Raw genomic sequence first — 21538 nt, 5'->3', positions numbered from 1 at the left:
AACATTAGCTTTTACCTTTTTATCCTGTCACTGGGGATTATTTTCAAAAATGCTTTTCAAGCAAAAATATTAGTGATCCTTGAACAAGTGCTCTAAAGTTCATTAACCAGCCTGCAACACAAGTTGCAGAAGTAATTGGATATTTAGGCTTTTTATTGATTGGTTGTCCACATAACTAAAGGAATAAATGAAATGAGCATTTCAGCTGTTGTCCGAGAGAGAATCCAGGTACAACTAATGCCCAGACTAATTCTGCTGTTCATTGAGATATTTCTATTAGGCAAAGCCCCCCTGAATTACATTTGGTACCTCAGCAAGGACAATTTTGTAAGCAGAAGCAACAAAATAGGCAGGAGAAACAATCATATATCATGAGAGTTTTCTCCTGCAGGCTTGGAAAGAGCTACTTAGAGCACTGATGCCCCTATGAAGAAAAAGATCTCTCTGAAACCTGGACAGAATTTTCAGTAGAGGCTTTTAGCATATGCCATTTTTACCACAGGCCATTTTTACCACTTGGACCTGCACCTAAAATTGAACCATAAAAGTTAAGTGAAATATAAAACAGGTCACTGTAGTCAGGACCTTCTCAGGTAAACCTCCTTAGGTGCTTTTCTGAACATAACTCCAAGCAGTGCAACAAATTCACTGGTGTGATGATCTAATCTTACAGTTACAGAGGTAACATTCATTACAGTGAAGTCTCTGTTCTAAGTGAACTGTCACCACCTAATGAAGGCCACAGGGGAAAAGTTCAGGTACCTTATCCTTAAAGAAATAGTAGCATATTGCTTCAATCTGTAGAACTACCAGCTTCACCATCACCTTTTAGATGGAAGCACTCTCTGTTGACTAATAGCATCATGATCTTCTTCTTTCCCTCTGACACTGATGGTGGGAAGGATCCCATCACGCAGAGAGGGGAAAAGTTAGTTCTTTACTGTAACACTGGGAGAATAGGAAGTTGAAAGGCTGACAGAGAAGACAACAGGTTGTTATTTTCTTCTAGTGGAAATTCAGAGAAGTGCTGTGTTACCCCTAGAGGAAAGGTATCTGCATCAGATCATGTACTTGTGCAGCTCTGTTGTGGTCAGTAGGGAAAATAAAATCACACCAAGACAGGTGCCATTCCCACCCACAGTAGTGAGTGGAAAGAAGCTGCTGCTGGGAATAGTGCTTTTTTTCCCCTTATATTCCAGGAAGTGGCATGATTCAATTATGTTTTATTAATATATGTATTATTATTAGAGAGTACCCAGGGACAGCAAATAGATAATAAAAATTGATACATTGAAGTTTAGGAAAATAAAATCAGTCTTTTATACACTCCTTTTAACAAAGTCTACCAACCAAATTGGAAAGGATACTGTACTAATAGAATTTTCAGAAAATGCTACTTTGGTAGTGTAGACTCGATATGAAATCTGAGCCCAATTAAATCAGTGGACAGTTTCCTACATATTATGCAGATCCAAGATTTTGCCCTAATTGCGCATAGGTAGTCAATATTAGGTTGCCAACTGTCTTCCAAGAGACCAGAGACATTTTAAATTAAGTAGAGTTTCAAGGTGACAGAAACAATTCAGCAGTGAGACAGCTAAAAAGGCACTGTTAATGATATAAATTATTGTCAGCATGGAGAACAAATTTTCTTTCCAATGTCACAATCAGTATTCCCTAATTAAAAAAAAAAAAAAGTTATTTTTTGGGAAAGATACATTCTGCTAATGCTTTTACCAGGAAAACATTCCAGTCACTCTGTTAGGATGAGCTAATATGATGATGGTTTATTTTCATGTACAATATACAGCATCATGAGACTGTGGAGATAGGTCTTTCAAATCTGATAAGTGCATGTCACAACCACACCAAACAAAAATGATAAAACACGAATATCTTGAAAACAACAAAATTCTGCAAAACTTGTAGTCATCAATGAACATTTAAGTTAATTTAACAATATCTAAAAGTTCAAAAATTCATAGTAACACATTGATACGAGTGTTAGGTTGTAACAAATATATTGTAGATTTGAATTTTTGTCTACCACTTGTCACAGATCATGACATAATTATATGTGGCACTAATCTATGAAATAAGTAACAGAGTTCAATATGATTACTATTCAGTAACTACAATCACTAACATCAGGAATAATTATGTCCTGAAATTATTTTCATCCCCTTCAGTGTATTTTAGCACATATAAGTACACTTCTCTATTTGATTTAAATTACCGAGCAAAATTACTGGCAATATTCACTTTCAAATTATCACGCTCATCTTTGAAAACCTTATGCAAAATCCTTTGAAACAGCCTCTATAAAATTTGGAGCAGACATGAGTATTGTAAATGTGCAAATGATGGCGAAAAGGGTAAATGCAACCAGGCACAACCTGTCTATCACGGCAGCTGCAAACTTCCACTCACTGCAGATCTCTTCACCCTCGTCCTGTTTCCTGAATCGCGTTGCTATGAACTGAACTTCCTCCAGGATCTTCACGATCACTGGGATAGTATCCATTAGAGCTTTCTTTTGAGTGAGCTCGATGTCTTCTGCTAAGGGGCAAGTAATCTTGCCGGTCTTGCTGCCGAGGTCGTTCTTCTGGGGGCAGCACGGGCTGTCCATCGCGTGGTAGCTGTAGATGGAGTTGCCATTGCTGGACTGGTGCCCGGGCAGGACGTTCACCTCCATGCTGTTCACACTCAGGTTGTGCTTGGAATAGCTGTATTTGCAAGAGAGGGGCTTTATATTTTCCCCGGGTTTTTTCATTCGTAGAAACCAAGCACACCAGTTCAGCAGGATGACACGGACCTGAAAGAGAGTTACCAGGGCAGAAATACAGGTGACTCTTGAGCATTTTAGAAGTTTCTGAAACATTTTGTGACTATCATGGTTAGTCTGTACTGTCTTTTAGAAACACAGATGGATTTCTGTTGTTTTTTGAGGGTCTAGCTTCTTACCAAGGATGGCCTTTTTCTGGATCTGTTTTGAGCATAGAGGTGTTCAACACCCAATTACATTATAGAGCAAGAGAGATGTAAAATCTTACTTTACAGAATGGTTCTTGAAGTCTCATCTTTAGCAAACAATCCCAGATCTCTGCAATTGAGCAGCGAGTACAAAATTGGCTGTATAGTTCTGAAACATTTCTCAGGTTGTAAGGAAAGAGATACACTTAAATATTTTGGGGGGCCAATATTTAGATTCTGCTGAAAAAAAATCTCTTTACAGCAGAGTAACAACTAATTCTAGTACATTCCCTGCCCCCATTTCTGTTGTTTATTCTAAATAAAAAAGCTTTGATTGGCTTTTTTTTTTTTTTTTTTTTTTTGGGGGGGGGGAAGCCATTTATACCCCTTTGAAGAGTTCAACCACATAATACAGGAGACGCTTTTAATAAAGAGTAAACCAATTAAATTTAGCAGTTCCAAATCTGAATGCTGCTGTTAATTTCTGTCATTTCCCTGTGCGCTGGTGCATCACGAGACTGCCCTAACCTGTACATGGCAGATTGTGCCACATATGTTTCTTGTCAAGGTCATCAAATGAGCTAACTCTGGAGAGTGCATCCAGAATTTTTTCCCAGCGAAATGATCTTCAGGTGTTTTGTCTGAAATCCAAGCCTGCTAGAATTCCCGTTGGTAACATTGTTAACTGTGAAAGGCAGTAAAAAGGATGTGGAACCAGTAAGAGCAACAAACTAAATCTGTAAGATCTTGTAATTAGAAAGTCCTCCTGATGTTATGTGTACAACATGGACATTTGTAATGTGCTTGTGAAAGACCCTCCATGCAGCCTGGCCTCTTTAATGACTTTATCATCCTGGTTGCAAGTCAAATAATCTGATGTCCAGGACAGAACAGAAGTGGTCTCTGGTTTCACTTCAGAGCCTTGGCCCAGGACTCCCTGTGTAATCCTGCTCCAGTTACTTTGGTCATATTTGACCTGGGACCACAATTTGCCTCCAAAATCGTTGGACATGCAGGATAAGATGACTCCTACGTTCTCATAGTACAGACACAGGAATGGGAAAATTACAGTTAGCACTTTCAGTTGCTGCTGTAATGACAAGCATAATTTCAGAAAGGAGGAAGCATTAATAAACACAAATGGGAAAAATAATAATAGCAAAAGCCAAAACCAGTGACCAGTGGAAGGCAGTTACACCTTTTTCTTTTTTAATTCTGCAGTGCGAGCTGTTCTGTGTCACAGCCCTGTGCCACTCCCTGTGAGCCATTCTGCTTCTCTCCCTCTAATGAATCTTTTATTCTTCATCGTTATCCTGGTTTTGGCTGGAATAGAATTAATTTTCTTCCTAGTAACTGGTACAATGTTGTGTTTTGAATTCAGTATGAGAATAATGTTGATAACACACCGATATTTTAGTTGTTGGTGAGTAGTGCTTAGCCTGAGTCAAGGACTTTTCAGTTTCCTGTGCTCTGCCAGTGAGCAGATGCACATGATGCCATGAGGGAGCAATGGCTTGGACTGCTGACCTGAACCAACCAAAGGGATATTCTAAAGGGATATGAACTGTGGGAAGTTGGCTGGGAGCTGTTGATTGCTGCTCAGAGACAGGCTAGGCATCAGCCAGCAAGTGTTGAGCAATTGTATGGGGCATTTTATTCCTCTCTTTCTCTTCCTTCCTTGATGTTTTCGCTACTATTATTATTATCAGTAGTAGTAGTAGTAGTAATATCAGTAATATTATTACATCTTATTCTGTTTCAATTATTAAACTGTTCTTATCTCAACCCATGAAGTGTTGTTTTTTTCCCGATTTTCCTCCCCACCAGGAAGGGAAGGTGAAGTATGAGCAAGTGGCTGCGTGGTACTTAGTTGCCTGGGTTGTCTGGGTTCAAACTACAACAGTCCTGAAAGACTGTTTTCCTGTTATTCATATTATTTTGTTTTCACTGAGGTCTTTAAATAGCTTATTTTTTCCTCTGTAGACACCACTGACAAATAGAAACTTATAGTGTTGCAGCTTAAAAAAGCTGATCCTGCATTTAACTGAACTTACCTAATTACAATGTACTCTGACTACTCATGGAAACAAAACGGGACAAAATGGAACAAGATAAAGGTCTTAATTGCTAGCAATATGTCAGCAGTGCCAGTGCCAAAGGGAAGAGAGAAATTAATTCTCCAGGACTGTGTAATTCCAAAATACAATGTCAGACAACTTTCTTACTAGAAAATGTGAATGTGTCTGCCTTAGCTCTGGAAGGAGATATGAGTTGAAAAAAAGAATTCCTCTGATACACGAATACTGCTTTTTCTTCAGAGTTTTTACTCCTCAGGGAAATTACATTTATAACTACAGTCAAACACACTTTCCTAAGAAAAATAAATACTCAGAAGACAGCAACACAGCTTTTAATATGCTTGGATTTTCAAATGCTCTATTTCCTTGAAAACAGACATTTAGGCACAATCTGTTCTTGTCGTACCAATTAACTGAGGAGACAGCTGCAGCGCATGGGTTGCTGGAGAACAGACTGGATATGATGATATGAATTTATACTCTCACCTGCACTGTCATATCTGGGTTTCTATGAAGGAAGGACACAGATACAGCTGCCTTCAGAGGTCAGCAGCCTAACAGGGCTGTGAGCTTCTCCACTACAGTCCTCCCCTAACCAAAATACAGATGCACTGGTGGTTCCCGTCACAGTCACCTTCCTGGCCTGGTCCAGAGGAGACAGTCTCCAATTAAAGCTCTCTTGATAAGGGGCATCAGTACCTGAGCAAACCTGTACATGTCCAGGTTTGAAGCATATCAAAAGGAAAGTCCAAAGCCTAGTGAACCTGACTTAGGCACAGCAAAGAGCCAGAGTGCTCTTGCTTTTTCCCTCAAAACTCGTTCTTCTCTCGGTTCTTGGTCTCTCCATCTCTCTTTCCTGTGCAACAGTCTTGGTTGTCAGTAGAGAAAGGTCAGTTGGGCTGACGTTATTCACTTCCAAACTGCTCAGTAGCTAGGCCTTCTTCAGTGCTTTTTTCCATGTTATCTCAGCAGACATTGTCAAAAGTGTCAATCGGCCAGCAGCTCTCACTTCTCAGCTGAGTAGCCAACAAATGCCTTGACTGAACACCTTGGATTTGAACTCCTGTCTTGGAGAAAGCTGGCTTTAGTAAGTCACCAAAAATTAATAGAAAGGAAGGCACAATTCTCAGCAGCAAAATAAGGGAAGAAGTGAACACCTACAGAGAGGCTAAACACTAACAGGTACTCTCCTCCCTCTTCTGGTGCAAAGGCCAAGCACAGAGACCTTGAAAGGCGGGCAGGGAAAAGAAGATGCTCAACTGTAAATACTTTAGAAAGTAGGTGTTTAGGCAACTTGTCCAGTCAAATTTTCTGGGTCTGCAGCTTCTCCCACATAAGCTCAAAGATCCAATGCCTTCCCTTGCAACTTACTCCAGCAGCTAAATTCATTTAAGCAGCAGGTGAGAACAATCTTGTAACAATATCCAATTAATCAGGGTTAGAGTTTTGCCATAAACTGGTGTTTGGCTCTGGCAGGATGAGGATATTGTGGTGAGTACGAAGATGGTAAAGATAGCTGCTGGTACTGAAAATGCAGAAAACAAGTTTTATGTAAAAAATCTCCTTCTTTCTGAAGTTGGCTATCTTAGATTCCTGGGTTTTATGAGGCAAAAGTCTTTCAAGGTGTCTCTGTAAGAAACACCTTACACAGGTGGATGGGGGAAACTAGAAAGGAAAAAAAAGGAGACTTTGCCATGAATCCCAACGACTGAGCCTTGTCTGTATCTCACAGAGGACAAATACCTACTGTTGGGGGGTCAGCCTCTTCCCTACACACTTGGAATTCACCCTTTTCCTCTTGAGATCCCTCAGTCCTGTCAACTTGTCTGGTCTATAGCTTTTACAGTCTATCATCTGTGCTTCCCAGTAATGCTTTCCACAGTCTTGGCTTCCTGATGGTATGTTTTGTAATGTGTGCCAGTTCAGCTGTGAGGCCACTGAACAAGGTTCCTCCAGAGTGATAATTTGTTGTACGCTGTGTTTCAAGATGAGAAACTAAGAAACTGGTAGGGAGAAGGAGCTGAATTGCAGGGCCTGTGAGACACATGAGCCATTGTGTCTACGTTCTTCAAAAGGCAGATAAACCAATAAAATTTTCTATGGGGGCTCTTACACTGCTGCATACCTTGAACATTTAGACATCTGAAGCATGTTTGCCCAGATTTGTGCCCTCAGATTTTGCTTACATGCAGGTTCTTCCAGAATTCACACGCTCTGATGTCTTGAAACTAAAGAGGATTTTAAATAATACAGCACTTTGAGAAATAATTGTGAGCATGCTTCATTGTTATTGGACTTTAAAAAAAATGCATTGAAGCAGCAGTTTATTTTAAGTGAGGCTAAATTAGGAAGCTGTTCTGTGCTTGGACTGACATTGGTAACCATGTGATGCTCAACATCATGTCAGGATAATTGTCTAGCATGACAAATGTGGTGAATGAGATACCAGAAGATGCTGTACAACCAGACCTCGGTGAAACCAGGGCGGTAGATAGCTTACTGTGACTCTTTGTATCTGCTTCTGCTTTCATTCTTTTACATTTTATAACTACAAAGCACAACTTGCCTATTCTAAAATCAATTAGGAAAAGGAGAGGGGAGGAAAAAAAGCATCATTTTCCTGTAACTTGAAAATCTGAAGGAAACATTCCTTTTGAAAGTCAGCTGGTGTTGGTGCCAGACCTCACTGGGCTAACAAAGTCTGCTGCTGTCTGTAGAGAAGTCTGAAGAGAAAAGAGGGTCCACACACTAATGCACTGAGAGTGGATCAGATGGCAGCAGACAAACTGCCCAGTAGAGACTGGTGTTTGTTTAGCACTTTGAAATGTCACATTTTGTCAGTACTGGATATTTCTTATCCAGTGTCTGCTGGATAAGAAATCGAAGGTGGTGCCCACGGGATTAGCACTTGAAAAGTGGGTGCTGAGCAAAATTACTTTGTCACGACTCAACCACTACGTTGTAAATGCAAACAGGAAACCCAAATAAGAAAGACTGTTTTTAATGGAAAAGTAAATTTAGTATGTTTTTGTTCTTTAACTCCATTAGCAAACATAAGTATCAAATATGCTTTCTATAGCTTAGTGTTCATATTAGTGGAGAACAAATGCCGTCCCTCACCTATAAAAAATTTACTACAGCTTTTAGATTTTAATTTTTTTTCTTTCAGTAGGAGCCTGTTGAATATTTACCATCAAAGCTGCTTACCCATTTGGGCATCTTTCCTGCCTGGGGGTCGTGATGGTGAAACTGCAGAACCAGCACTGTTACCACCACAGACAGACCAACGATGACCATGATGCTAGCAAAATACTGAGCTGCAAGGAAAAGGAGGACCTGGTTAAGGAGAGGAAAATCAAAACAAAGAGCAAATAGCATTCCTTGGCCATGCCTTGAGATCTACATTTGAGAAGTGCTGCATCACGTCCGAACACCCACCCTCTTCTCTGAACTGCTACACTGGAGCATTTGAGGCCTTTGAGGTTTCCAGTGTATCTGCTCAGCTCCCTCCTCTCCAGTGAGGGAAGAGGGAAAACTGCTTGGTTTTCGCCCCAGAGAGGAATGTAGAGACCCACGGTAAGGACAACTCCATGCCTGCTGCCAAGGCAGTGAAAATTTGAGCTGACAACACCTCCTGAACAGCAGCATCCCCAGTCCTGGATCTCCCATTCTACAAGCAGAGGTGCTGGAGGGAGATGCTGTCCTCGTGGTGCCACTGGATCCCTTCAGAAAGTGTCACCAGTTCTCCACCTTTGTCCCACTACTATTCACAAGTGGTTAGGTATATTTTTTGTTACTCCTCTTTGCCCTCAAGACCACTTCTTCTGGTTCCTATGAAAGCACACCACACCTTTCTTGAGCACTAAATTCAAATCTGCTCTGCAGGAAAGAAATCAGGTTCTTGAATGCCAGAACTGAGACTTGAAGCCATATCTCCTAAGTGGCAGTACGGCTTTGTTGTGCCAGGAGTGAGGTTGATGTACTGGAGTGTAAAGAAGAATTACCCACAGGGATAATGACATTTGAAGGTTTCAGTGGCAAAATACCAGAGAGCATTACTGTTGGCTGATAGGATGGTACATTGTGGGAGAGAATGTCACACTGCCCCAGACTACAGCCTCTTCCCACTCCCAGCCCTCCCTTCTGCAGCTTGCAGGAAAAGTCAAACATTCAGTACAAGCTCCAAGGCAAGTTTTGTTCTGTCTGTATTTCTGAATACCAAATCTCACTGCTTCAGCAGCAAAATGCTTGTTCATAATAATGAGGTTCTCGGGCCTTCCTGAAACCAATGCTGCAATTGCTTCAAGAGGAAGACATGGCTTTTCCATGGCAAAATGAATTATGTATCTAGATTAGAAGAATACTCCCAAGGGTGAGTTTAATTTAAAGGTCTCTGTTGCACTTATTCATGAGAGAAGAGAGTCAACAAGCAGGTAGAAGCAGAGCAGAGCAGGAACTCAGGTTTCAGGGAAGCTACTACATGCCCCATGCAACAGAAACACAGTAGTGTTGATATCATTGGTTTAATTACTGCTATAAGTCACTAAATAACTTCCTTATACTCTATGCATTTTGATGCCACCAGACTTCAATGGCCTGAAGTGGTCCGTTTAAAATGTATTTGGCTAAGGTTTTTCACATGTCCTTGGAAAATTAGTTACCTGGTTAAACTTGGAAACAACCTGTTGTTATCTGAGTCAAGATCCCAGCCAATGATCAGCAGAAGAATTGACACTCCTGTTTTTTTTTTTTTTATGCTGTAAACCTAGGAGCAGAGATCAGTGAACTGCTGTGTAGACCCGCTAGTAAATGGAAAACAGTTCTCTGAGGAATAGAGTGGGAACCACAGGGGAGCTGTGGACCCATAAAGAAAGATGTGTTATGTTTTTGCCTGGTAATAATCAAGAAAGAGTCTGGGTGTGCATCATGTGCATTTTGAGGGGGTGAGGTGGGGTGCTTCTCCTCAAGGTGCAGTGAAGTTTTCAGTTGGAAAGTAAGGATGGAGGACATAGGGCACAGTAATTCAGCCCTGGATGTTACTGTATGTTAGGCAACCAAATGTGACAAGATATCTGTGAAATCCAGCAGAAAGATTTATGGCCCCCAAGTAAGTGCAGGTGCTGTATTCATTTCAGAGAGACAAATCACAGCGTCCTGGAAATGCCCAGACATACTCTAAGACTGGATTTCGCCAGCCCTGAAAAACCAACAGGGAAAGGGGAGGAAGAAGGTAGCAATGACTGGCAGAGTTAGTCTTTCACATCTCTCGTTGGAGATACGATGAAGGCTGTTGTCTTCTTTTCTGTGACAAGAGGATGTAGACCAAATCGCCTTTGGTCAAAAAGGAACTGCTAAGTCATGTGTCCATGGGTCTCTGATTGAAGACATAACTGTCCTTAGAACATACAGCCAGGTAGGGATGATCAAGACCCTGAGTCTGGACTCTGTGGCGGTTCCCTGGTAAGGAAAGGAAAGGCCCCAGAACTGAAGGGGTATGTCCACCAGGCAAAATGTTCCTGGCTCTGAAATGGTATCCATACCTACTCAGTATTTTATGATCTTTCCTTTCAGGGTTTAATCCTGCATCCTTTCTTTCCTGGGAACACAAAAACATGGTCTTCCTGCAGCAGTGAGGAGAATTGCTGAGGAAGACTCCTGTGCTGTCTTCCATGCACCTAAAACCATGGGTTAATCTTTCTCCACTCTGCTGGCTTGACATCTCTGTTCCTGGCAGTCTTTAGCCCCCACACCAGCAAGGTCAAACTCATCACTTGGTGACAGCTAAAAGGGCTGCTGTCCCTGTTCACCTCTAGCACCCCCTCTGATATGACCATGACCCAAACTTCTCCAGCAACCCTGTGAGCAGACAAGCCCTGCTGCTGAAAGGATCAAGCTGGAATGTTCACGGATAACACTCCTCCTTGGAACCAAAGGACTGCACTCTTCACTCACTCTGCCCTAGGCTCCCACTGCCATGAATTAGTGAACTCTATTTCTGGGTCTCCCCTGATGTTGCTGAGCAAAGAAATAGAATGCTCTCCTGTTAGATGTTGCAAGGGGAGATAAGTAATAGAGGAAAAACTGTGCTTAGGTCTCCCAAGAAGCAGCTCTTGCCTAGTCACCAGACTTTTTTGACAGTATTTTAAGAGTCCATCGTAAGTCCTATAGCACTTATCCATTTGGGGCTTTGAAGTTGTTGTTCTCAAAAAATCCTATCCCCATGTGCGTCTGTTGGCAGGGATAAATGCAAATCTGATTTTGCAAAGAAGACGTTTCATTTAAACTGCAGCAACTCTCACTAACAATGTCGCTGTGTCCTACTTGTTACTCCTGGTTACTGGGTCAACTTGGAGTCTTTAACAAATTATTTCACTCTGGGAATTGTGTCAGGAACAGCCATGCTGGACTGGGGTGCATTTGAAAGACCAGGGATCTGGCTACTGTTAAGTCAGATGCTCCGAGGCACAGCTGGTAAGCGACGGACACATTCTGGAGGGGAAGTAGCTCATTTGCAATCTGCCCTGGACAGCTTCCACAGGCCAGGAAAATGGACCAGAAGACCTGTGTTTGGAGCCCCTTGATATCGCTGACTTACACAGCACCATTCCTCAGGGATACTGAAGTGTGTACTGGTCACTTCTCACTGCTCTTCATGTGTTTTAAAATGTGTTTGATGCTTTCTTCAGCAGTTGTACGTGAACAGAAAAGCTGTTTTGGATGCTTGATTCATCTCCTTAAAACAGTATGAAATATTTGCTCTTCTACAATTGATCTTCTTCTCTTTATTTGGCAAAAGAGGAATGATATAACATAATATATGGACAGCTGTTTAACATTTGGGAGTTGTTAGCCTCTGTCTCAGCACTATCATAAGATGATACTGTTGTCTTAGCAAATATAGATTTAATAAAAGCACAGATAATCAGTAAGGTCTTCTAAAAAGTCAGCAAGAACAGCTATTTGTTCTTGCAGGCATATTCTGACGTCACCTATATCAAAAGGATAACAATGACCTGCAATTTATAACTTGAAGGGCATTCAGCACCGTTCTTTGATGTTTTTGAAGACACACTGCTGAAGTGGAACTGGATTAACTTCAAGGACTACTTAGGAACAAGGTAAATAAAACAGAATCTTGAGGAGGGGCAAGATGATTCCAGATGGATGCTTTGCCTTGTTGATTTTATCACTGAACACTAACTGAGAAATCAGTTATTGTATCCCTGTGAACGTCGATCAAAGGAAAGGCAGAGCATCTCTACTTTGACCAGTTGCAGTCTTGTTCCTGGGAAACAGCGGGGGAAGGAGGAGAGTGTTGTGTGCAGTTATCCACATTGCTCAAGTTGGACTCCTCCCACTGGTGTTCTTGTTCCCATCCTGTCTTTGCAGGAAATGCCAGGTTTTGCCTGTGAAATGATGGACTAGTTTAGAGCTGCACTAAGTCAAGTAGTTTCAGCCTTTCCGAGTGCTTTGTGCTTCTTGTGACCCTCAGAATGAAATATTCATTGCTCTTCCTTCTGGAAACAGTCCAGGTCAATGAACTGAAGCCTGTGGAGGATACTGGGGGGCTTCCAAGTACTCTTCTGTGCTCCAGTGGCAGGGATCAGGCCTGGTGCTGGGCAGCTGCTGTGGCAGTCTACAATTGGCAATGGCAGAGTTACTCAGAGACCAAGAAAGTTAAAAGATAGAGGAGAAATTCTGTTGTGGAGTTACTGTTGTACACAAACAGCAAAGAATGACAGAGGAGCACATAGGCAGGAAAACAATTTCCTGCGTTGTTGAGATTAGTTGTGGCAGACACACCTTGTGCCCCATGAGCTCCCTATGACCGGAGAAAGTGAAAAGCATCATCTCAGTCTAGATGGTCCCTCATGAGATGTCTTAAAAGAGTGAGAGATTTCAGGATTGGACTCTGTGTCTGCCTGTTGATTATGGTACTTGTAGAGGGAACAGAGGCAGCGTTTTCACAGTGTTTTCAAACTCTTCTCCTCCCACATGTTTTCAAAGAATAGAACTGGGTATCTGAAAAGTAAAACTCTTCTTTTTTCCTTTCCTTCCCCCCCCCTGCCACCCCCCTCCCTCCCCCCTGATTAAAAAGGCATCCAAGATTCTTGGCTTTGGGAAAAGCACCACTGATCATGGGACATGAAACTGTAAGAGCTGCTGAGAATGAGAATTTGTGTTTTGTGGAAGAAATTGAGCAGGGTCCTGACACCAGCAAGGTACCAGGCAGAACCATGTAAGGGAGGGGGGGGGAAATATTCCAAAAACTCAAAAAGAGACAGGGTAAAGTGAAATGGCATCAGCTGAGAACATATAGGAAGATGACAGAAAGTGTAACAGGAGATTAATCTAATTTTCTCTCTCTAGTTAGAACCACTAATGCCTTATGTTTGTAACTTAAAACAATCTGTGACTCCTGGAGGTGGCAAAGCACCCCATTGTTTCCCTGTTTCAGTAATTTGCAATCTCATTGCTGTATGACTAAATGCAAGAAATCACCCGAAGCATCTGCTGCCAACTTGGTTATTCACAGTGTAAAACCTTCAAGCTTATTGAAATAATGTAGGCATGATGAGGAATGGCAAGGAGAGGATACAGCTGAAAAATGTCATCATAACAAAGCCCTAAGCAGCAAGTAAATGTTGTGTCTTTTAAAGATGCAAGCAGAAGAGCTCAGCAAAATAAGACAGAGAGAAATGCAGTTTCGTTAAGTGGAGATGAAGATAATTTTAATTTTATTGTGCATTATTTGATATGTCCTGCCAAAACATCAAGCATCGTGTGGATGTTAATCATAGGAAGTGACAGCTCCTCATATTCATGAGCCTCATGTTCCCCTTTCAAACACTGTCCATGACCATCTTCCAGGTGTTCCACACTTTCTGCCATAAACTCCTCTTAAAGCAAAATACAGATTTTTGATCCCAAACCAGTGGTGTTATTTTGGAAAGAGCTGGTAGGAAATAAAGATTTGCAGCACTTTGAAGTTATTTAGGTGTGGAAACCAATCAGAAATTATTAACCAATTCTCCTGTGGAAGGGGATGCCTTGAATTGACAGATGGGAAAAGTGTTTATGGAAGAAACAAATCATCTGACTGGCCTGAGAGGTCTGAGTATTTAATTTCAAGATTTGACTTTTAAGCATAAGCATGCCCTATCTACTTTGACAAAGTATTTTGAAAGTGATACCTCTTCAGAGCACTGGCTAGGATGGATGAAGAGTAACCAGTTTGGAGCTTATTGCAGCCTTGATCTCAAGCTCAAGGAGTCCTGCTGTAGGTGCTCCTGGCTGTTTCTGTGTGTGACTGTACTTTGTGCTGTCTGGGGCCAGAACTCAAAGTCTGCAGAGTTTTGGACCAATACAAGTGCAAAGACCTGGGTGGGATGTTCAAAGCAAGCATTTTAGGGTCTGTGACTACATGGTGTCACTCCGTTCCCACAGCAGTGGGACTGCAGCACAGTAAACCAGAGGTGAAAGCAAAGATGGACATGAGTGGGTAAAGGAGGTTCCCCACAGCCTGTATATCACTGCAGAATGGAACAAGTGGGGCTTACTAGTGGGGGCTGAAGTTTTCTTGAAAACAAAACACCTGGTGCTGGAAGAAGGCAGGATCACAGCAGGATGGGGAAGTATGGACAGCTACAAACTTTGTTGTGTCGTGTGGCCCCAAAGGTTTTCCCCTTCTGGAAGTGCTACTGCAAGCAGGTAGAAAGAAGATGTGTTGGTTAGGCTCCTAATTAGGTTCACCTCAATATTCCAAAGCAATGGGTTTTGGCCATGTCTGACTTTAACACGGGCTGTGGATTGTTCTGTCTTTCTGAAAAACTGGCTGGTTTTGGTAGGAACTAAACATGACATTAGGAGATGAATTTTTTTAAGTTTATGAGCCCAAACTAGCAGCTTATCCTGAGACAGTTTTTAAGACATTCCTACAGCAGTGCATGATAAATTTGATTCTGTTCACTGCTCTATTTGGTGCCACTGAATGTGGGACCACATGATCACCAACTGTGCAATCTTAAGCAGGCTCCTGTCAAAGGATAATCACGAATGGGAAAAGTTATAGATAGGAATTCCTATTGACTTAGGGGAATTTGTTCCTTAGTAACTTCTTAATGCATGATTTCCTTGCCATAACTACAAGGTTGCTTTTCAACAGAAAACAAAGTTTAATGAAAAAGATCAGGGATATGAAGACTTTAAAGGAATTCAGGCGTATGTCTTTTGCCTAAGGAAGGAATTCATCCTTTCTCCAGAGATGGTCACATAACCATTACCAAACCCAGATCTGATTATCCACAGCTATTTACATAGAATCATAGAATCATTTAGGTTTGAAAATACCTCTAATATCATTGAGTTCAATCGTTCACCTAACATGGATCACATTGTCTTCATAGAAATAAAACAGTCCTTACAGTTCAGATCTAAATGCCTCAAATGTAGTTCTCAGATGAATTACCTAAGCCTTTAGTTTCAAGGGGCAGGGCCTGAGTTTGCACAAAAGCTCTAATAAAAATAACAGTATTTGTTAATAACAGTATTTGTTTAATTTTGGTTTGGTCATTGAACCAGGAAATCAACACAGTGGGACACGGATATCCTTTCTTACGTAATGCACTGGACTGGGTGCAATAGTGGGGATGGGAAGGTGCATGAAATTCCCGTGAAATTACTGGTATGTATAGTACAAGAAAAAATTGTGCATAATTGCATAGGTTTTTAGAAACAGAAAAAATGATTGTCATACACCTGAGCTGTGTCACAGCTCATGATTTCATGATTTTACCCAGCGATTAGTGCACTCAGACCAGTAATTAAGGTGTGTATCACATCTGGAGTTCTCTGTATTTCTGTGTATACTTTCCTCAAGTAATGAACTCCAGCTGTCTACTTACACAGACTATTGGTAAAAGTAATTTTAAAGAGAAAAATTAGAAGTGAGTAAAATTACAAGCGCGTTCCCGTGAGGCATGATTAAGCTATAGTAGGAAGGGTAAGTTTAGGACACAGCTGCTGCTATGTAGCCATGTTCTGAAAGTCTTTTAGGAGCTACACTGGAGTTTTTAAGTGCTAGGAGGGACTTCCAGGATGCTTTAGAGAAAGAAGCCTTATTCATAAAATTGACTTCTGAATTCTGTGTTGGACTCTGACTAAAATGTTCTGTTTGCAGATGTCATGGGACCTTAATGCTTTTGATTCAAATGGTTGAGCTGATTGCTGTGCTGTGGGATGGTTAATGTTTTAAACAGAAACAGAAGCATCTTTCTCTGTTTCAGCCTTCTTCTTTCTTTGGCATCTCTGCAAAAGGGCAGGATTTGACTTTTGAAATATTGTTGTGCCCTGCTTCACATAGATATGTGCTGTTGAAAACATCTTTCAAAATACCTAGTTTCCCAAAAAGAGAGGATGTGCTGAAGAAGGATGGGAGCAGACACGCTGCTGGGCAAGGAGCAGCTACCTGCTGATGCAAATGCAAATCCCAAAAAGCTGAGTGAGAGCAAGGAGTCAGCCTGTCCAGCTGGAACATTTCTTGGCACAGAAAGTGGGTGGCTAAACTAGTCTGAGAGGTGCTTCCTTTATTGTTAACGTAATTTGAGGCCAGGGGAGAGTGGCCTTGACTAAGAGGAACTGAGGGGTGATTTCCACATTTCTTTGTAAAAGTGTTCCAAAGTGTAGAAGCTGGTACTTTTTTTAAGTATCATATCAGACCAGTTCTCTTTTGCTCCCTCAAAGACACTCCAAACAGCAGCTGTGAGAGTTTCCCGTGCTATTACAGTTCAGTAGTTAAAGCTAGGGTCAGAAGGAGGGGAAAATAAGACGTACAGCCTGTTAAGCATTAGTGGTTTTGAAATAGCAAAGGCTGCAGGGGTTCATTCAGGTTCGGGTAGGTGTGGATGCTTGTTTATTTTTAAAAATTCAGATCCTAAGAATATAATGCAGATTAATTTTAAAGTCTGTTTTCAAAGTATCTCTGCTCCCACAGTCATGAAGACAAGCAACAGTGACTTTTCTGGTGACCAGCAATGAATCTTTCTACTTCAAGATCAAATTACCTGCATTCTTCACTAACCACATGCTTTCGAAGATTTGTTTATTCCTGTAACCTCCTGCTAGGCATACTGATTCTCCAAAAATTGAATGAGCTGTCCAAATGTACTCCTTTTCCTCACGTTAATTTCTGGGGATTTTAACAGGACTAGAGATAACACCGGAAAACTGTGATCATGACCTGATATATTCAGCAGCTAAAATATCCCATTTGGGAATACCTGTAAGATCACTGTGGAGAGATTATGCTATATCATCCTGTTAGAGTAAGGATGAGGTTTTCAGAACTCGAGATCATGAAAAACCACACAGCCCAGCTTTGAGCACTGTCTGAACAAGGGCTGTTTGGGTGCAGTGGATGAGGGAGTCAGGGATTTATTGTAAGATCTGAACATGCCCAAATCCACAGGATCACACAGGTGTCATCAAGAGTCCTAACGGTATCACTGCAAGACAATGGAGATGGGGTAAGTTCCCTGACAATTGGAGAAAGATAGATGTTACGTCCATCTCCAAAAAGCCCAAAAGGACAATCCAGAGAACTATAGCTCTGTCCTTATAACTTCTGTCCCTGGGTAAATCAGGGAGCAAGTCCTTAAGGAACATTTCTGGGCATTTGAAGATAAGGGTGGGGTTCGGGAACAGTCATCCAGCATTTAACAAGGATAAATCTTGTCTGACCAACATGATTGCCTTCTATAATAAATTACAATATATGAGAGAGCAGTGGGTGTCATTTACATCCACTTTAGCAATGCTAAAATAAACAGAAATTGGTCTGTTATTACAGCATCAAAGTCTGTAATAATACATAACTGTTCATAGCTTTTTTTGGTTTAAATCTTACATTCTGCGATAGCAGACTGTATTAATAGAAACTGTTCTGGTTAAAGCTAGTGGACTGGGCATAGGCAAGTGTCCTCGTTTATTAATTCTAAATGGTTTTTGTTAGGTATTACACAAAACAAAAATTCATGGACAGTGGTTCAAGACGCCTTGTGTCTCCCCACCACACACAAAGTTTCTCTTAGAATTGTATCTGTCTCCATTGTGCCATAGGTATATGTTCAGAATGGTGGTTTGTTAGTCTTTTGGAAGCTCCTGTATGACTCAGAGTCAAGAGTCCTGCTGATTTTCTCTAAGATGTGTAATTTATTTGGAGGTTTTCAGAAACCCTTGCCTATGGGTGTCATTGTCCTAACTGTGGCATGCTCATCCTCCTTCCCCAAAGTTAGGTCTAGATTTAAATCCTTGAAGAGAGATAATGAGCTTGGCTGAGTAAATGCTCTTTCATACTATTCATGATATAACTTCTGTGAGGCTTTCATTGTACAATGGTGAGGCCCATCTTCCATCAGCACCCAGATGTATTGTTGAGTGTTGTGTTAATTTCTGCTGTCTGAAATGTGTACTTGAGTCATGATTTATACTCACAGGTTTTCCTGTGGTGTTCATTCTTCTTTATTTTGTAAAATACAACAGGTTTATTTACTCTACCCTGCAATGGTGGCTCAAGTTCTCTTCTCAGCTGAGAAACTGAGGCCCCATGAGATCAAGGTAAAGGGATAGTCCTATAAAAACAGAGGATGTAATAATGCCTATCTGGCCCATGTTCCCAAGATGATGATCTGTCCCATAGTTTTCAGTATACATTAAAAATGTTCCAGCAATATATTTGAATTTTGACTATTGTATTCTGAGTTGCTCTTCGGATAGAGAGAAGAGGAGGAGAAGGGGGAAGGTGGGGAAGAGTTGCATAACAGCGGGGAGGCTGGGCAATGCAGAAGAAGAAAGATGAATTTTCCCCAGAGTTGTTTCTGTGTTCTCTCAATCCTTGCAGTTAGCAGCTTATCTGATATTTCCAGTGCCCTTTTGTGTCCCTCGTGTAGTTTCTTTTCATACATGAGAAATGATAAAGTCCAGAGTGACATTCAGTCCTGACACTGCTGAATGCAAAACCAGAGTAACAGAAAGAGTCAGTCCTCAAATTGGCTTTGAACTGCTCGAGAGGCATCATACACTGTGCACAAAGCAGAGAAAATCAACTTACCTATTAGTGGGACTGAGTCAGAAGTTGCAGGCATGATCTCAGCCACAAGCAGCATGAATACAGTCAAGGAAAGAAGGACAGTAATACCTGCAGGGAATGAACATGTTGGGGAAGAATGAGGCACATGAACTCTGCAGCTGCTCCTCTGAGGTCTTTGCTGTTAAATATAGCTTTGTCCTGATCTACAGAAAAGCCAAACCCACGACTTCACGCCTGTCAGTGCAGATGAGAACTTCCACAAAGTGAGAGAATTTTTGGATGCAACTCTATCTGCTGTCTTTTTGCTTTTTTCCTAATACACACAAACCCTTGCTCCTCTTAAAGTAATGGAGAAATCTTTCCTGCTGAGAGAAACGAAGCTTGCAGAACTGCTGAACTACATTGCTTTTCCAAAACACAGCACAAACAAAGGCCAGATGGTTGTTTAGGGCTGGGAGAGGCTTGCACAGACAGGAGTCTAGGTTTTGCTATTGCATATTATGTAACATCCCCCAAAGAGATACAGCCTGTTTTAAAAGAAGAACTTTATTCTATCTGGAAAGGCTGTTGCTAAAGCTAACTGTCCTGGTACTGAGAAATCACAAGGTCAGCGCATGAACATTAGATCCTATTTTTGTGTCAACATTCTACTTCAGCTCAAATTAGTCTTTTCTTTGTCTCCATCCTGTATTTCATAGATAGCAATTGTAACATCCATAGCCTGTGTTTTACCTCTTGTAAGACAGGCTGCTCAGATACTTCTTTCTCTTACTAAATCTAAGGATACTTCATATGGTCTAAAAGGCTCTGCCCTGAAACAGAATCACGCACAATTAACCCTTAAGGTCTCATCTGTTGTATTTCCAGCTCTCCTCTGTCTTGTCTTGGAAGAACTCTTCCTGTTTTTATCAACACAAACACAACAGCAAATATAATTTATCCCTTTCTTGGCTGTCACTGCTTTGCATTCAAAGGGAATTTGTGTCTAGGTGGTTTGGGAGCTGAACTTTAAAGGCAAAAATCCAGTGCCCAGCTGCTGCTGCTCAAAACCCTTCAGTCTTTGTATCTTGGTATGTCCTGTCTGAAAAATAAAGTTAATCAGGTACGAAATGCATCGAGATGTAGTAAAGAACATAACAACGAGTATGACAGAATACTATCACTTCTGCCTGTGCCAACAGCTTATTTTTCAGCCTTCTCCCATGTTAAAGTCCAAAAGATTTTAGGATTGTTTAGAACAGGAAGTGTGAATACCATACAGAAAGCTGTTGTCCTTTTTCTGCAGCCAAACAAGTACTTCTATTGCTCTCCTAGTGAAAACTTAATCCATCAAGCACCACATCACCATGAGGTATTTATTTTCTGTTTTATAGGATGCTTATGAAATAAATGAATACTTTAGCACTCACCTAAAGAAATCTTCTCCCCTGAATCAGCTGGCAAAAGGAATACGAGCAGTGCCAAGCCAGATATGAGAACACAAGGAATGAGTAGATTCAAGCCATAGTAGAGGGTGCGTCGGCGCATGGTGATCGTGTACGTCACGTCTGGGTATGGTTCTTTGCAGCATTCATAGTACATCTCGTTCCTCTTTCCTGGGACACCTACAGGGAGGGAGATAAGAGCAGTGGGGAGAGGTGCAAGACTCCTAGTTATCCCCCTGGACTGGGCCAGGAGCTGATGGTTTATGAGCCAATGTGTGTCACCTCCATCTGCTGTTCCCAGTCTACCTTTTGTGTTTTCTAGGCTTTACTTTAATGCCTTCTGAGTCACTTGAATCCAGCTTAGCCAAGAGAGCTCATCTGGGCCAGAGCAAAACAGTGCTGACCATCCCAACATCAACATGAAAAATGTGCATTCTGCCTTCCTACATTCTGTGAGTGTTGACATACTGCTGATGTCATATTCACTAGCACACACAGCAGATTTTCTGTGTGACAAGTGCCACTGCTTCTTATTTTTCTGTCATTCTTTGATACACATTTGCTTTTTTTGTCAAGAAAAACACACAGGATATGGGTTAATTTTCAAAAAAGGATGTTATGTTAAGTTTAAAGCCTGTGATACCTGAAGGTTAAGAGACATAGTTTTCCAATATAGCTGTGCTGCAGGGTTGGCCATGGTGACCCTGCTGCAGTAGATTGCCTGACATGCTGCATGATGGGGACTGCAGCAGCACAGAGAATGTCAGGGGAGCTGGAAGACTTCAGCACCTTGTATCTTTCATGCCAAAAATTTCTCACTTTTTTCATTTCTGTGGACGGGACAGAAGATGTGATGATGTGCATATTTTGGCAGGAGCCTAGCAAAGTCTTCACAAAGGATATGGCTGTGGCTTGCCTGAGGTGCTACTTACTGCTTTTACTGTATGAGCTAGATAAGTCCCTGTTTTGTTCTCCCC

At 41.4% G+C, this 21538-nt stretch overlaps 1 protein-coding gene across 2 annotated transcripts in view; it reads right to left on the bottom strand.

Annotated features, from left to right (window-relative positions):
* Positions 1-1761: 1761 nt before the first annotated feature.
* Positions 1762-21538, bottom strand: part of LOC114000715 (neuronal acetylcholine receptor subunit alpha-7-like) — a 56528-nt gene continuing 36751 nt past the window's right edge. For both annotated transcript variants that reach the window (XM_027745233.2, XM_039380938.1), the window contains 4 exons: positions 20547-20741; positions 19159-19245; positions 8259-8368; positions 1762-2815 (listed from right to left, as the gene is read on the bottom strand). In XM_027745233.2, coding sequence (XP_027601034.1) covers positions 2294-2815; positions 8259-8368; positions 19159-19245; positions 20547-20741 — 914 coding nt within the window. In that variant the 3' untranslated portion in view covers positions 1762-2293. The remainder of the gene's footprint in view (positions 2816-8258; positions 8369-19158; positions 19246-20546; positions 20742-21538) is intronic.

This window comes from Pipra filicauda, unplaced genomic scaffold (genome assembly GCF_003945595.2).
Source record: "Pipra filicauda isolate LSUMZ 115617 unplaced genomic scaffold, ASM394559v2 scaffold208_size1342795_pilon, whole genome shotgun sequence".
Taxonomy (NCBI): domain Eukaryota; kingdom Metazoa; phylum Chordata; class Aves; order Passeriformes; family Pipridae; genus Pipra; species Pipra filicauda.
The sequence above is the reverse complement of the archived record's forward strand: the minus strand, read 5'-3'. Positions and strand labels throughout refer to the sequence as shown.